Here is an 18113-nt window from a genome sequence, read left to right as displayed (position 1 = left end):
ACCCTCAAAGGTCCAACTTCGCCCGAGTTGTCTGATGACACTTCAAGTCGTAAACATGGGAATCTTCCCATCCCATCCCATCCCATATGATGTGAACGTGGCATTGGCCTGAGTTAGTTCCTGAGTTTTTGTGCCACTGGTGTGAAACAAATGCTAATTTCTGTCATGTCATAATTATACAATATATGTATCACTTATATTTATGTTAAAAATTTACACAGGTTAACACATTTAAATTGACTTACATTATTTGACATCCACTACAAGTACATGCCACCCAAACACACCCTTTCATTTTGCACCTCTTTTATTGTTAAGCCATGAAAACGCAAGTCGAAATTGTGTGTGCCATTTTTAGTCACTTGTCGTAGCTTGCTTCCACGGATATTTGCAATAATACGATACTTAAATGCAACCTGCTGCCTGTCTTCAAAGTAACAAGAACAATGAAATTCGCAAGTATATTGATACAAATGGGCACAGTGTTACATTTTTGTGTCTAGTAATTTTCCTGTTCTCCCCTCCCCCCTATTTTCTCTCCTTCCTCTTTGTTTGCTCGATCTGCTTGATCCTCTCCTTGGTGCCTTGTCTCCTCCCAGCGACAGCTGCGGCTCTGTGATTGGCTGGTTGTGATGAGAGGCGGGACTTGCTGGCTGTTTCTGCTGTTTTCCTGGTTTAAGGATCAGCTCTGCCGTGACCGTCAGTTTCGGTTAACAGCCAGGCGGTGAAGACGACAGAAACGCACGTCGCTTGAAAACGTTTTAAACAGCTTTAAAGCTGCATAAGTAGCATTTTATTACACGTACATACACGGAGATTGTCCAACCCAGCGGAGGAGTTTTATCATTTGTCCTTCGTAAAGGAAAAGAAAGGGAATACGGGGGTTTTGTTGTGTCCTCTGTCCTTCCTGTTCAACCCTTTGTTTTTCACTGCTGTGCTTGAGCAGACGACCAGCAGCGCCCCCGCGCGAGCGAACAGAAAAGAGCTCGAGGATAGGGAGTCAAACGAGCGGCCGAGCCGCTTGCCTCCCGAGCGACGTGGGGCCCCCCAGCTCATTTGTTCGATTCGGAGTGAGGATGAGTCCCGCTCTGGAAGCCCTCATGCAGGCCGACGGGACTCCATATCCCGGAAAAGGGGTGATGCTTGAGCCATTCGTGCACCAGGTGGGAGGCCACTCTTGTGTGCTACGATTTGGGGAACAAACAATATGCAAACCCCTCATCCCCCGGGAGCACCAGTTCTACGAGAGCCTCCCTCCAGAGATGAGGAAGTTCACCCCTCAGTATAAAGGTAAGACCGCCATCCCAAATCCGTTTTAAGTGTCAAGCTGTGTGTGATGTTGTAGCCTATTGGCACAACCTAGTTTCAACCCTTTCTGTCTTTTTCCTTATTTTTGTGCTAACATTGTGCAGTAGGCTATATAACACTGCACTAGTTGCTGCCTTTATTACATTGCACCAAAAAATAACTTGTGTTCAGATCGTAATTAAGGCTGTTATTTTTGCTTTGGGTAGCCTAAAGTGTGGTTGTGGATTGATGCAAGGGCTCAAAGAACATGGCGTACACAACACACTGCAATATGTATAATTTGACTTGTGGGCAGTCTCGTGTTGAAGAGATTTCACCACAGCCATAGTAGCATCCAGGCTGAGGGCCTGTGACTAGGACGAGTAGCCAGAGGTCTTTCAGTGCCGTGTCTGGCTTTTAAGACTCCTTCGGTTTCAGGATTAGATGGAGTTCCACAGAGAGATCAAAAATAAATGGGTCAGATCACCAGTGAAGTCATTCACAAGTCACTTGAGGAGACATCCAGATCTGGTTTCAGGTCCGTCACAGAAACATGGACACCCATACACATTTCCCCTACACACATGGAATTGGAATATAATGTTCCTCTGGCTGTGCCCAGCTCCACAGTGTCTGAAATACTGTAGGCCTACCTGGCCCCTAAGCAATGCAGCGTGGGACTATAAAAAGACCCAGGTTAAGGAATGGGGTTTTGGAGAGTAGATGGTAGAGGACTTCTGGGGCTAGTAAAACTATTCTCGCTCTCTTTTTTTACTTAACACAATAGGAGTTGTTAAGTTTTTAAAGAACATAGTCATTTCTGGTGTTCATTAGCTTGGCTTAGAGATAAAGACATTTAAAAGGAAATGTCAGGGACACCTTGCAGTGGCCTGTAATCAGAAGAAATCCATAGATAAGACAAGACAAGACATGTTAGAGAGATACCTTTTTTAAAGCTTTGAGACATCAGTAAAATGACAATAAAAGTCAGATGGACAAACCAGAACCTTTGAACCTAATAAAACAATAGTTGATGATAATGTTATATTACGTCCAATTTATATTAGGCTAAGAAAATATTAATTGAGGCACCAGTTTCACACATTTATGAGCCGCCCTTGTGAATACAGTCAGAGTGACTCATAAGTTCCCACACTTTGAGTTGGTATGATGACAGTGCATCTCTGAGTGGAAGACACAGTCCATAAGGACAAACACTGGGCCTCCTGCAGGATTGTGATGTCAGTGCGCATGACATCAGCCAGGCCTCAGGCTGCAGAAAAAACTTTGATACTGGGTCCTCTGGCCCATTGTTTACCATGCAAAAACACTCCAGTGCATTTCATACATTGGCACTGTTTGGTCAGGTTGGTCTCATAGTAAATGGCTATGGTTATTCACTGGCTGTTTCGTAATGTAAAGACTACTAATACTTGTGTTGTGGGATGTAAAGTTTATCATGCAGCGTCCATATCTTAGCCACTTTCTCTCGCAATCATTTTTTCCCCAGCCACATCCCTCCTTCCTGTCTGTGCTTTATCTGTATCAGCTGCTGCAGCTGTGATGTTTATTCTCAGTGCAAGCCCCTCCCCCACACACACACACACACACTCGCACACACAGGCCCTTTTAGGGACTATTACTAGGGGCTCTACAACTGCCTTTTTGTGGATCATGTTATAAATTAGCATTGGCATTGAGATACACTGTGTTTCTTTGATCATTAAAAGATGATTCTAGAAACATCTGTTCCAGCCCATCCCCCTTCTCTGGTTTGTTTTTGTCTTCAAATGTTCTTGTTTCATCATTTAAGGCCTGTCTTATGAACTGTATGGATAGACTGATTGTCACTGAATCATGGTAGTGTACTGATTATCTGTAATGTGGATGAGCACCCCTTCTCTGTTGCTTATTTGGCTATTGTTTGATGTATGTTTTTGTATGTCTAAAGAGAACTGCATTTTCTCATGTCATTGCAGACTGCCTGAAACTCTGTATAATGAGTTGTTGTGTGTTTCATGAGGATGCTTAGCAATTGCTCAATAAATGTCCTGCTCAGTTTGACACATTTCAGCCTTGTGTGGTATTTTGTCTCTTGTTAATGAGTCCTATAAACACTGTTTTTGTTCTGACAAAACTGTTTTTTTTTTGTTTTGTTTTTTTCTGGTGCTCTTCATATACATGATCTGTCTGTGGTTGCTGCTTTCCACTTCAATTGTTCTGCCACATCTATGGTGTCAACTTTCATATAACACGTTTGTTTATGTGTGTGTTGTGTTTGCATGTGGAGATGTGAACATGCAAATGGCTGTGTGAATGTGCATCTTTGTCTAAATGTGAATTAAAAAAGATCTGGCAAGGCATGTTCTCAATAATTGGATACATTATCTAATATGATACCCATTATTATAAATGATTACCTTAATAGAATTTACTTTTATAGTTCACTACCCATAACCAGTCTGTGGTGCACCTTATCCCTCTGTCTCAGGCGTAGTGTCAGTCAGTTTTGAAGAGGATGAGGAAGGGAACCTGTGCCTCATCGCCTACCCCCTCCACAGCGAATCAGGGGACCTGGAAAACAAAGATCCCTCAGCAGACTGTGAGCCCAAGAGCAAGATGCTAAAGTGGAGCAACAAGAAACCGTCCTCGTCGCTTCTGGACAATGACAACTACAGCAAAGACCGAGCTCAACACAGCCGAAAAGAAGACAAGATCGTGAGGTGAGCGTGCATGCACTTTAATGCTTTTCATCAACGACAAGACTAGTCCTAAATAAGTCCTGTATCACCAAAGCCGACATTTTTTTCTCTGTGTTTTCACTTCTGCAGTTATAATCGTGAGGAGGCAGAGGTTCTCTTCTTCAGCTTGGAAAAAAGCAACGTGGTGCCACAGATCAAACACAACCCCTGGACTCTCAAATGTCACCAGCAGCACTTGCAGAGGATGAAAGAGAATGCAAAGCACCGTAACCAATACAGTATCCTTTCATGAATGAACATCTGTTACTGTGTGTCTCAGTGTGCAGTGACCTAGTCCACATGTACACTGGTATAAAAACGTAGCCTTTTCCATGCGTTTTGGCCTCTTAGAATCCGAAAAAGGTTTATTGCCACAGTAAGTACACTTAAGTGGAATTTGCCTTGGTGAATGGTGCAAACCTAAACAAAAAATGTTTTCCACACATACGTGTTTCGGTTCACTGTAAACGGAGCTTTAGGAAAACTCCGGCCAGGGTGAAGACTTTTAGAAACGTTCGTGTGTTTTAGCGTAAACATGTTGTCTTGTAACGTCACAGTGTGCGCCGTTATCTCCCTTTTGTGAGGCATCACAAATGAGGCGGCATTTCTTGCAATGGCAGACGTGGTCAAAATAGTACTGGTAATGGCACGAGTTTTTACATGTTTACACAACAAAAGTACAGTTACTCTTTCATTGTATTGAGGAACTGAGGTGTCAGAATGCGCTACGGAGGTCACTGCTACATAATCCAACTCTGCCATGACACACGGCCCCCACGGCCAACGTCCCTGGTCTTGGACTAGACCATCAGACTTCTAGTTGGTGGGTAGTCTTCCGCCTGTTGGCATGGCAAGCTCTTGACAGCGCTCCAATTGTGTTTTTGATGTGGGGATTTTTCTAAACGGTGCTAGTGTGGACGAAATTTATTTGAGAACGAACCAAGGAACCCCTCCTCCCCCGTTTTTGAAAAAAAAAACCCGACGTGTAGACTAGGCCTTCGATGGTAATATAAGCATGCATACACTGTGTTAGTTTACAGGTCTTTTGTTGTGTGATCCTTGACCCCCTTTCACAGAATTTATTCTTTTGGAGAACCTGACATGGCGCTACACAGTACCATGTGTCTTAGACTTGAAGATGGGAACTCGCCAACATGGGGATGATGCATCGGAGGAGAAGAAAGCCCATCATATGCGGAAGTGTCAACAGAGCACATCTGCCTCTATTGGAGTGCGACTTTGTGGCATGCAGGTACGGTAGAGATGCAACACAACTTCTTTGCATTGTAGTTTTTTGTTTTTGTTTATTTTGGTTACATGTGGAGCTGTAGTGCTCATGGTTCTGTGTGACCTGCAGGTGTACCAGTCGGACTCGGGCCAGCTAATGTTTATGAACAAATACCATGGCCGTAAGCTGACTCTGGCAGGCTTCAAGGAGGCACTCTACCAGTTCTTTCACAACGGGCGTTGCCTACGGCGAGAGCTGCTGTCTCCAGTGCTGCGCAGACTCCGGGAAATGCAAGCTGCCCTGGAGGCCTGCGAGTCGTACCGCTTCTACTCCAGCTCCCTGCTCATTATCTATGACGGAGACCCTCCCAGGACTCCTACTAGACCTAGACACCGTGGTGGGGAAGAAGGCGATGAGGATGAGCCGTCTGATGAAGAAGACGAGGAAGAGGAAGGGGCCTTTGGTTTCCCTCGTTCCTCCTCAGCCGGTGGCAGTGCTAGCGTGGCTGGAGGGAGCAGCAACAGTGGCAGCAGTCGCTCCTCCCACAGCCCAGGAGAGGCCAGCAGCCCCGTGGTGGACGTGCGCATGATTGACTTTGCTCACACCACCTGTCGGCACTACGGAGAGGACAGTGTGGTGCATGAAGGCCAGGACAGTGGTTTCATTTTTGGACTCCAGAACCTGATCACCATCATTTCCCAGGTGGAGGATCACAGTACTGACTGGGAGGACTGGAGCCAACATGATCTAAATTTCAAGCATGGGAAGAGCTCATGAGCTGAAATCCTGCTACTCTAAGGTGCATCGTCCTTACGCCTATGGGGGCCTGACCCTCCTCTGCTTGGAGGGAACCTCAGACACCTCGGGGTCAGGGGAGAGTCTGTGGTCATTCCTCCGCTCTCCCTCACCTGCCACAGGACAGGGCTGTCTGTGCCCTTACTTGCACTTTTGTCTTTCTGGGACTGCTCCTTTTCTTTGTTATATATGGTAGGAGAAATGTTGTATAAGAGTTCAGTCTCTCAACAAACTAACCCTGACTCCTGTAGCATCCATTTAGGTCTAGAAGAAGGGATTTGCCTTTTTTTCATCATTTGCTCTCCTCCTTTTTTGCCTATAAACGAAAGACTTTTTGAAAAGGGTAATATTCTAGTTTCGTCACTGTCTCTGTTTTCTTCTGATTTTCTCTTCTTCATTCCTGAAACTTTGTCTAAACAAAGAATATATTGATTTAAAAACACTAGCTGCAAAGACTATATAAAGACTATTTATCTGGAAGGATTGTTTTAAAAAAAATGGAAACCGCTACATTCCATATTACCACTCTATCTGTTCGGATACCGACTTTGATTTATTTTGTTATTGCAAGAGCCAAAATGTCTCTTGTATACCTATGTGTTAACAGTGTCTTGAAAATAAATAAAGGCATTCATTTGTGGTAAAAGCTACTGTCTATATTGTGTTCATTTTCACTGTGTAAAGTTTGTGAATAATGTGCACTCACTGGACAGGAAATGGTGAAGTGGGGAAAGTGAAATGTTATGTAAGCAGCATGCTGACACCAGATTTGATGCAAAAGCTAATCGCTCTTTTTTATGTTTATGGGCATGCCTCAGCCTCATCTGAATCTATATAAAAACTAAACGCACTAGGGGGTCACAGACCTCTGCCAAGGCCATGCCCTATCTTGCAATGTAAACCAAAGCAAAAAATTATTTGTGTATCTGCCTCGTTATTTGGATCTGCTCCCAAATGTAAAGGCCCATACTACACCACACTTTAACCAAGTTTCATAAGAACCGAGCCTGTAGTTCTTCCGTAATTCTAAAAACATAACCTCCTTGGCAGAAAGTAATCCCTTGAAGTTAACTTATTTTCAAAGACCGTAACTGTATTCAGATTACCACCAATAAACTAACAGAATACTAATATTTTGTATTTTAAATCCGTCATCCCATTACTTGTATTCCGTTACTCCCCAACCCTGCCTGTGAATCATCTTTAGTTACAATGTGATTTGTAGCCGAAACACCAGGAACTGATGTTTGCTTCTTCTTTAAAAAAACTAAAACTTTAAACTAAGCCTGTACTACACTGTATCTTTACATCTGCTATTTGGTTTCTGTGCTCATGTTGTTTAACTGTATTTTTTTATGCTGTTTACCATAATGTAGTATGTTTTTAACTGTCTTACATATTGCATTACTTTTAGTATTCTAGGATGTCTAACAACATCTGGCAAAAGGACTGCCGATGAAAATAAACCTTTCAGCTAACTTGGTTTAGCAATTGTTTAAATGTTAACTAATGTACATTGTCTCTTTTCAAATAAAAATGATTATTGTTATTTGTAGCTTAATCCATCCACAGAAAAGTCTCTGCCAGGGGAACAGGCTTTCCTCATTCCGGATTTTTCCTTATTTGCACAAATATGCTTAAGACAGCGGGAAAACAACGATTGCAAACCTCACGTTGCATGCGTTATCAGAGCTACAGAGTTCATTATTAAGCAGTTGAGTTGAGGTTTTTGGCTTGGTTGCCATTCAGCGGTGACATTGACTGATCTGCACCACGGCTCAGATTATACACTTAAAACATGAAAACGTTTCTAGTAGAGCTGTAATGAAGCCGGAAGCATTGCGAGGCCAGAAGTGCACGCACCAACGGCTCCGAAGCAACAACCTCAGATGACCAGTATTTGTGTAACGTACTCTTTGTGCTCTGAACGCCATAGTGAAAATTAGTCCTACTAATCGGCTTTCCCGCACCGCAAAACACCCTGAGCTAAGGAGGGTAAATCCCCAGGAAATACTGTCTGTGTGGAAAGTATGTTTAAAATTCCGTGTCAGTTTTTTGCACCTTGGCAAACCTGCTTCATATGAAGGGTAGGGTTACTCGTGACATTTATAAAGGCTAAGTGATGTAGATACAGTAACAGATACCAACAGATTTTAACCCTGGACAATTGCACGATGTCTGAAATGGGTGGAGTTGGTAAATATATACAGTATGTTTGTGCAATGACACTTATTTGTCCACATTAGCAAACAGGACACATTGGTCTGACTGATGATGCCCAGCAAAGAAACACACAGCGTGTGTGTAACACAGCTCTCCCCTGCCACAACCATAAATCATCATTACATCCACAGTTTACTTTAGCTGGGACAGACTGACTTAGAGCCTCTCAATGACCCATATAGCCATGCTTTGTTTGCATTATTTAGTCACAAGATTATCCCTGTATATATCTGCCCCAAAAAATTACACCGAATAAAAAATGGATTATCATTTCCTCTTTTTAGATCTAAAAACAAACAAACCTTCCCTTCTCATCTGCTGCCTGCGACAAAACAGATTTAGCTGAATATGTTTTTCTGTCCTATGGCATAAACTCAAGCTAGGTCAAATGGTTTTAATAATGAAGCCCAAAAATATATCTGATTTAGGAAAAAAACAGTGATTTGTCCTCTGTGTATCGAAACATTTCTTCGCTTGATTTGCAATTGTTTTTTGGGTTTTTTTGCCTTTTTTTTTATTTATTAATGAGCTGTTTGTGTCTGTGTTGTATTTATGTGGACATGCTGGTGTGGGACATAGACAGTTGCCATGGTGACTGAACTGACTTTTGTAACAGTGATCCATTACCATGGAAACAGCACTGGTATTTTTAGCATTGCTGCACCACAAAATGCAGGGGTTGCTTTGCCTTCGTGCTTATTCGAAAACTATTCACATAACCTGATTAAATGACACCTGACTGCAATAGAACTGAATTAAAGCCAATGTCAGCTGTAAAAGAGTACAATTAAATGTTACCTTACAGTCAAAGCATCCTTTTGTTTTCACTGGATTAGGAGGCTTGCTTACTGTCATTTCAAAATCTTGCAAGAAAACATAGCAGAGCTTACAGGTTTACTGTAAATGTCATCAAACTGGATCAAAGTAGTGGTTTTGCAATGTAGCACACAGGTAAGTGGGAGTTACAGTATGATGTAAGAGCATGCCTGTGTAATTACTCTTAATGCACATATGCACAGCTCTTGGTACACAGGCAGGTGTGTGTGTGTGTGTGTGTGTGTGTGTGTGTGTGTGTGTGTGTGTGTGTGTGTGTGTGTGTGTGTGTGTGTGTGTGTGTGTGTGTGTGGGGGCAGTATGGTATGACGTCATCGTCACAGAGCAAAATTTTATGGATATTCTTATCTGATTGCCATTCAACAACTCGAGCTTCTTGGCCTGATGGCTTTAAAAGGCATTCTGTTTGCAGACATTATCTTGTGCTGCAAAAGAGAAGCCACTTCTCTGTGAAACAAACCAGCGAAACAGGATATGAAAAAAAACCTGTTTGAAAAGCACACTCCCTGAGGCAACAACAGAGAAGTTATGTGAGCTTAAAATAACACAGACAAGAGCAAAGATGCTTTAGAGGATGAGTGATCACTGTGCTATGTTCGTTACTCAGAGTTTGGAAATGTATGAGTCCAAAAACCAAGATTTCTTTAGATACTGATAGGAATATGTTATGAAAGAGTGGATGAATTATCCAAATATAGATATGAATGAATACAATTAAAAGAGTGTCATCTCAGCCTTTTATCAAGGCTTGGGGGAAATCAGAGAAAGCTTGACACTACACATAAAAACCAAAAGGGAAGCAGAGCTATATATTGCATTTTTAGATGAAGAATGGTACAAAGTGTGTATAACACAGTTCACTAGCAATAACTTGAAGTATGAAGAAAGTTTTTTTTTAACTCATGTTTTGGGATTTACAGTAAGATAAAGCCTTTCTGGAACAATGTAAATGCAACAATAAAAGACATTATGGGATATGTCATTCCAAACATCTGGGCTGTGATGTACTTATCTTATACCTATAGAAGTCATACAGAGTGTCAAAGGAAATACTTTTGACAGAAAATGGAAAAAAGTGCATAATTTACATGAAACATGATGCTGAACAAGTAACAGTTTGAATATGGAATAACTGGTAAACAGAATGTATGTATACATGTATGTATGTATATACATGTATACAATCACACACACACACACACACACTGGTAAGGACCACACACAACATGCCATAGGTTAAAAGAATATGGTGTCACAGCATATTATGCAACCCTCCATGAACTCTGGTCAACAGAGCGATCAGATTACACAGCACGGCCATAGGAAGAATAAAATGACGATGACGATGATGAGTTGATCAGTAGGAAGATTTATGATACTATAACACTGAACACAATGTGCTCTGTGCTTACAGCTGTGGGCCCATTTCATATCAGGCCAGTTGTATCACAGCTTTACCTCAGCGGTAGTAATCATGCTGACACAACACTGTCTTAATGTCTTATCACGTCTTTAACCTTTATCCCTGACAGCCTAACTGCTTTGTGACTAGATAGATAGATAGATAGATAGATAGATAGATAGATAGATAGATAGATAGATAGATAGATAGATAGATAGATAGATAGATAGATAGATAGATAGATAGATAGATAGATAGATAGATAGATAGATAGATAGATAGATAGATAGATAGATAGATAGATAGATAGATAGATAGATAGATAGATAGATAGATAGATAGATAGATAGATAGATAGATAGATAGATAGATAGATAGATAGATAGATAGATAGATAGATAGATAGATAGATAGATAGATAGATAGATAGATAGATAGATAGATAGATAGATAGATAGATAGATAGATAGATAGATAGATAGATAGATAGATAGATAGATGATAGATAGATAGATAGATAGATAGATAGATAGATAGATAGATAGATAGATAGATAGATAGATAGATAGATAGATAGATAGATAGATAGATAGATAGATAGATAGATAGATAGATAGATAGATAGATAGATAGATAGATAGATAGATAGATAGATAGATAGATAGATAGATAGATAGATAGATAGATAGATAGATAGATAGATAGATAGATAGATAGATAGATAGATAGATAGATAGATAGATAGACCAAATGAGAGCTGGATTTATACAGTATAACCCCTCAGTGGAGTCAGACTGTTTTGTTTCATTTCCACCAGCTGCCATTAGGGGTTGTATCAGGCCTTCAACAGCTGCTCTCAAAGTTAATTTACATCACCAAATCCACAAGAGTCTGTTGTCTCATTTCACATATTTATACAGATGGGGGATAAATGCAGCGACAGGTGGAACCAAAAGATTTCAGGGAAATGTCTGTGCTCTAACAATTAACCACATTACAATGTCACTTAGATCTTTCCCTCTTGCAATCGTGAGCATGAAAAGGTAGCAAGTATTTAAAGGTGCTGTACTTTGTGGAAAAAAAAGGTAGCAAGTATTTAAAGGTGCTGTACTTTGTGGAAAAAAAGTGGAGTGGAATTACCTCTACACGGCTCTCACAGACTGTTCCCCTATTCGTCAAGTACAGACGCTCTGTCACGGTCCTCGGCATCAGATACAGTCGCTCTGCCATGGCCCTAATAGGCATCAGATACCGACGCACTCACATCCACCAACGTGCAGGCACGGTCGGTTGGGCCGGCTACCAAAACAAAGAACAGTTTCGGTGTTCTTTGTCGGATTACAACACACAAGGAGGGAGTGTGATTTCATTCTCTGCTCAGGACCCCATTGCTCCACTATATATTTACATATCAAATAGTTATTTAGTGTTATATTACTGTAATGTTCTGAATATCGAGTACAACCCCTTTAATTGTATCATGCAGTACAAATGCATGGAAGCATCCAGTTTATTATGTTTCTCCACTAAATTAGTTAGGGTTTTCCCTTAATTTGTCACCTGTCTGTATGTTGTAACTGGTAGTTAAATAGACAGATTGATAACATTTAAGTCGTCAACATAAGGACAGAGAGGCTGAGAGAGGTATCCGGAGGAAAAGAAGACTGATGTGTGTAATGCTGACACCTCCCACTCTGCCTGATTTTAACAGCTCATGTAACTCAAACTCATGTAAACACCCACATTACAGGACACGCATTCTCCCTGCAGCAACCGCAGTCAAGTGTTTAAAATAACCCAGACAGGACAAGACACTTAGTAATCTGGAGTAATCTGGATTAAACCTGATGACTGCAGTCCAGTTAAGGACAGTTAACTCTTGCAAGGTTATGTTTTGGCTTGTCACTCGCACCACATTCTCAGTTGGATTGTTTTGGTTCTCTACTCTTTTAAACATGGCTGCATTAATCCTCTGCACATACATTTTACACTTCATACATGCCGTGACATCTTCCCCTGATGTAACTGCAGCGCCCATAGATGGATTATAATGAGTGAGCGTGTCTGTATGTCTGTGGAGGAGGTGTACGCAGGATGTTTCAATGAAATGTCCTCTGTAGCTAGATACTTTATAATTATTGTAATCAATATTAACAGTAGTGCACACAGACAATGGTCTTGCTTTTAAAAGACAAATCAAGTCTTCTTCCTTGTGTGTTTAATTGTTTTGAGTGATGCTTTAGAAATATTTCATCTATTCTGTTCAGATGGTGTTGTACACTTCTGTTGGCTGTCTTTAAAGTTTTAGTGCGAAACCTTTTGATATTTATGAACGTCCGTTACATTCAAGCCGTTGCCAAATGAGTTGCTACAAAGCTAATTAAGACTATCAGCTGTCGCAGTCACGTAAGGCTTGTTTCATGTGGACGCACCGACAGATTAGTTGTCATTACTTAGAATTCTTCATTGGGGCGGCATAAACTATGCACTATAGCTTACAGATGTATTTATTGAAGTTTTGCAATAACTAAGATTTCACTGTCACATATTCTAAGCATGGACATTATCACCAACAAACAATGGGTCATTTTAGACACTTTACAATTAATTTAGTTAAAAAAAGAGACTACACTTCTCCGCTGGGGTCATTTGGCTGTCATGGCTGTTTACATTAAGAGCATAGATTACAGAGAACATGTAAACAGGTTACATAAGACAGTCACATTGAAGCTGCACTGAGCACAGCTGTAAGAATGAGATTAGCGGGATGGAAAAAGCAAAAACAGAAAACGCCTGCCCATTCTACACCTCTGATGAAGGTGCTAGTATTTTCAAAGCGGTTTCTCCAACTAAGACAATACATGTAATTTTTTTTTGTATCCCCATCACTCCTTCCACTCTGTCTTTATGTAAATTGAGCAGGATTAAAGGTATATGGACAGCGACATCTGTTTTAGCCATGAGAGCACTGTGGCTCTAGGGATGACAATGTCTTACTTTGGTCAAGACTAAGATATCTCAACAGTTATTAGATGGATTTTCTACAGGCGTTAATGGTTCCCAGATCATATGTCCTTCTGAGTTTGGCGATCCCTTTAATTTTCCTGTAGCACCACCAGGAGGTTCAACAACTGTTTGCATGGATTAGCATGACATTTTGTACAGAGCATGTCTCCCTCGGGATGTAATAACTTCAGTGATTGACTTTTCTTCTAGCGCAATCATCAGATCAAAATTTAATTTAATTAAAATATATTTAGTTCATAACCTAACACCTGCTAAAATAAGGACATTTGCATCAGTCTCAGCTGTTTGGTGATAATAGCAAATGTTAGCATGCTAACATGCTAAACTAAGCATTGTCATTGTGAGCATGTTAACATGATGATGTTAGCATTTAGCTCAAAGCACCACTGTGCCTAAATACACTGTCACAAAACCGATTGAATAGTTGTAGACTCTGAGCTTTGTTGTGTTTTGGCTCTCTAATCCTAATGATTTGGATATAAATGACACAACTGGATAATGTTACGATTCCTAGCTTTACTTTGAGAGACCTTTCCTCCATGTTTGATGTAACAAACCGGACATGGTTATGTAAAGCTGAAGAGCCAAGCTGTTCTTCATTAACCTTTGAATGCTGCGTGAGAAAATATCTGCAGGGAGGAGTTAGTGGTCATTGATCTGTAGATGTTTATGTAACCTGGTGCATGAGGTTGGGGACACAATGTTCTTCTTTCTGCTGGATCACATTAAATCCACCAGTTAAAACCACCAACCTTAACCCCTGACCTCTTGTACAGCAGATATACTGTATGAATGTTGTGTGATAGCAGTCGCCAAGAATCAGAGCTTCAGAGCGTAGCTGGTCAACAGTGAGCCACCAGCGAGAACAAATAATCCACCCTATAATGTAAATCAGTCATTAAAAGGATTTTTCAAGAGGAGAGAGAAACGCAGAAGTAGAGGCAGAGAGGTCTAACAAAATTCTTTTGACTGACCACCGGTGTTGGAGTTTTTTTCAGAGAGGCAGCAGACAGACAACAGGAAAAGCGGGATAGGACAGCTGAGCAGGGAGTGACTCACTCTGCTCAGTCTCATGGTGATCGTGTGACTCTATACTCCCACCATTGTGCTGATGTATCCACTGTTGCCCCCTCCCCTCCCAAGAACCTTATGGACAATCCAGGGAGTATAATTGTCCTGTCACTGTAAACATCAGATTGTGGCCTTTCCAAAGCCCCCATTTAGTGTCATGCTTGCATGCAAGGAATATTACATGTTGCCCACACGCACACACTTGTGTGGGCCACAGGTACAACATCTGCAGAAGTACAGAACCCCCTCTTTTGTTGTCACTGTAAGTAGATCTTTGTGTTCTATCAGCCATTGTGCTGTTTGATTTTGCGCTCCGCTTCGATGTTTTTATATATATATATATATATATATATATATATGTATATATATATATATGTATATATATATATATATACATATATATATATATTGCCACAACGCTGTCCAGTGACAGTGATGTATTGTTAAAAAGCCAAATTGTACTCAAGGGTCAAGCCCTTTTTTCCTTCTGAATTAAATTTAAATATCCAGGACCCCTGCACATATAAGGTCCCTAGGCTGCAGCCTAGGTCCGCCTGTGCATTAATCCACCCACGCCGCTGTCCCAGTAATCTACCAGCGTGATAATCTGCTTTACACACACATGGATGTACAGGAAACAAAACAATTCAAACACACACAAAACAGTCCAAATTATAGGTGAATGTGGGCCTTTTGATCTCATTAATGGAAACAGAGAGGGACTGTGTGTGGTGAGTGACCTGGTTTAGAGTGTTAGCTGGTGTACAGAACAAGAGCGTGAAACACTCTTCTCTTGCATCAGAGGAGGGCAGACTCTCCGGGACAAAACAAAGAATGAGATGAATGTGAGAAAGAAGGCAGGGGAGTAAAAATTCCTTCACGTTACAGCAAAATGAAAGACTCTTATGTAACATGTAACATGTGACCCTATGCACACTGGCAAAGAGAAGTAATGTATTAAGAGTGTGTAAGCTACACACAAATGTGGCTGTCATTAATGCTGGCATAGCTTAAAGTTCAGAGATTGTGGGAAATGTGTTATGTCTACTGACTTAGATCAATACATATTGTAACTGTGAGTCAATTCTGTTCAATATCCACTGCTTAAGTGAATATTACCACTACACCTTTACTGTCAACATAAAAGCTCTACTTTTCCACAATACATGTAAGGCTGACTATATATCTTAACAAGAGCAAATAAGCATGACTTTTTTTTTCAAATGAGATTCTATAAAAATAGCATGTGGCATCTTTACCTACCAAACTATATTTATATTGAATACTTCTTCCACCACCACTGAGCATCAGGGAGTTTCTGGAGAGGATGCAGAGATTTTTACACGCACCCCAGCACACCTGTGTCCTGCAATGTAAGAACCGAATGAAGAGCCTCTCTGCCAACAGACAAAGCCTTAGATAAGGGTTTTATTTTGTTGGATGAGCCTCTCCCTTATCTTTTCCCTTGTGCCCCAACACTCTTGGCACTCGGTTATCAGGAAGTGCTCTGAAAGACTGAGCTCTTTCTCTACTACAGTGTGTGTGCTGTCCTCCTCTTTCGTCTATGTGAGAGATGCTTCACCAAATTTTTACAACGTCCTGTTGACTGATACTCCATCATCGTTAACTGCATTCTGGAAAGAAAGAAAGAAAGAAAATCTTCACATTATAAATCAATTTCAAATAAAGTCTAAACTAGAGCATTTATTTACATTGTGAAGTATTGCTGTTATTTTGTCAGTCCCTGTGTGTGTGTGTGTGTGTGTGTGTGTGTGTGTGTGTGTGTGTGTGTGTGTGTGTGTGTGTGTGTGTGTGTGTGTGTGTGTGTGTGTGTGTGTGTGTGTGACTTTTGTTGACAATCAGCTTGGCTTCACCAGGCTGCATTTCCTGAACTAGATAATAGATTATTTTCAGGCCACTGCTGCTCTCTGGTGGAGACATGCATGTATTCATTCAGGTAGGAAAAGTGGAATAGTAACATCTGCTGGTCACAGTACATTTGCTGCCCAAAGCCAAAAGTATAGCTTCTTAAAGGGATGGTTAAGGTGGAAACATTTAAATAATTTGGCAGCTATTTCTTCCTTTCCTTTCATCCATATTTCTTTTAACAGTGGCAAAAGAAGTCATCAGATTCTCCACTTAAGCAAAAGTAGGAATACTGTGTAAAAAAAAAGTATCAAAAGTAAAAGTGCTCATAATAATAATAATAATAATAATAATTATTATTATTATTATTATTATTATTATTATTATTATTATTATTATTATTATTATATATAATAGAAACATTGATACAAATTCATTCAAATCAATGTATAATGGTTGATGACAAATGTATCAAACCCAAAATTAATCTTAATTTATGCAAAGCACTTTGAATTGCCCTGTGAAATGTGCTATACAAATAAAGCTGCCTTGCCTTGCCTAGCTTTGCCTAATTACCTTGTTATTTATAAGGTTTCTTATAGTGTTGCCATATTAATAAAGTACTTGATAAAAATGTTGGAGTCTCCCCTTTTCTTCTTTTGAATGTGACATTTTCTCAATAATAAAATGAACTGTGCCAAAAAACTTTTTCCATCTCATTAACATTACCATCAAAACATATAGGCCTAACATATCTTTATCAAGAAATGTAATGTTTTTTCTTCTTATAAAATTTTGCACCAGCCAGCTTCCATTCCGATGCCTTGTGAAGTATTTTTTCAGTCTAATGCTGCAGTGCCGGCCTGAGCCTTTTGGCAGAATTTGATTTGGGGGCCCCCTCCCACCACGCGGAGTCACCTGTGCTTGACGATTATTGACACAAATGTCATGCTATAATGTTACATTATAAATAAATACAGTGAGGTTATGTATTAATACAGTGACGGATTATGAACTACTGTCTCCCTGGGCACAGATGCATAAGGACCCTCCCCCCCTACTCTATTTGTGCAGAAGTGGATGTAAACGGGTAGGGGTAGTCTGGGGGTGCTCCCCCAGAAAATTTTGCATTTGGTAGATTTGATTTCCTGTATTCTGTTGCATTTTTGGGATGGTCAGCTGGAGAAGGGCAATACCTAAATTTGTTCAGATTCATAGCTTTTTGCTTTTTGACATATTAAAGTAGTGACTTCACACAACTACTAAATGCTGACATACACGGTTATAATACAAGACATGCCAAATATTGAGATCTTCTAATATTCCATACTAGGCTCTGTTAATTCTCTACAGGGGAGCTCAGCTATGGTATATTAACACTGTATTTCAATCAACTTCTGTCAAGAATTATAAAAAGAGGCTTAAGACCTGTCTGATTAACCAGTTACCATTAACTGTCTGTATTGATCTGAACTATTCATATCACATTTTGTTTGGCCTTGCTGTTTCTCATTTCTACTTATACATTCACATATCAGTCCACATATCCTCATTTTATCTATATTATTGTAATTTATGTTATGCCTTTGATGTTTATGTAGCCAACCTTATGCTTGTATTTGATTTATTTTTATTCAGT

At 40.3% G+C, this 18113-nt stretch overlaps 1 protein-coding gene across 1 annotated transcript; it reads left to right on the top strand.

Moving 5' to 3' along the window:
- Positions 1-685: 685 nt before the first annotated feature.
- On the top strand, positions 686-6699 carry ip6k2b (inositol hexakisphosphate kinase 2b). The gene is made up of 5 exons (XM_039797370.1): positions 686-1290; positions 3779-4010; positions 4119-4267; positions 5105-5280; positions 5386-6699. The coding sequence occupies exons 1-5, from the start codon at positions 1077-1079 to the stop codon at positions 6031-6033; spliced, it is 1419 nt and encodes a 472-aa protein (XP_039653304.1). The 5' UTR covers positions 686-1076; the 3' UTR covers positions 6034-6699.
- Positions 6700-18113: the final 11414 nt, after the last annotated feature.

This window comes from Perca fluviatilis, chromosome 4 (genome assembly GCF_010015445.1).
Source record: "Perca fluviatilis chromosome 4, GENO_Pfluv_1.0, whole genome shotgun sequence".
Classification (NCBI taxonomy): domain Eukaryota; kingdom Metazoa; phylum Chordata; class Actinopteri; order Perciformes; family Percidae; genus Perca; species Perca fluviatilis.
This window is presented reverse-complemented; position numbering and strand designations above follow the sequence as displayed.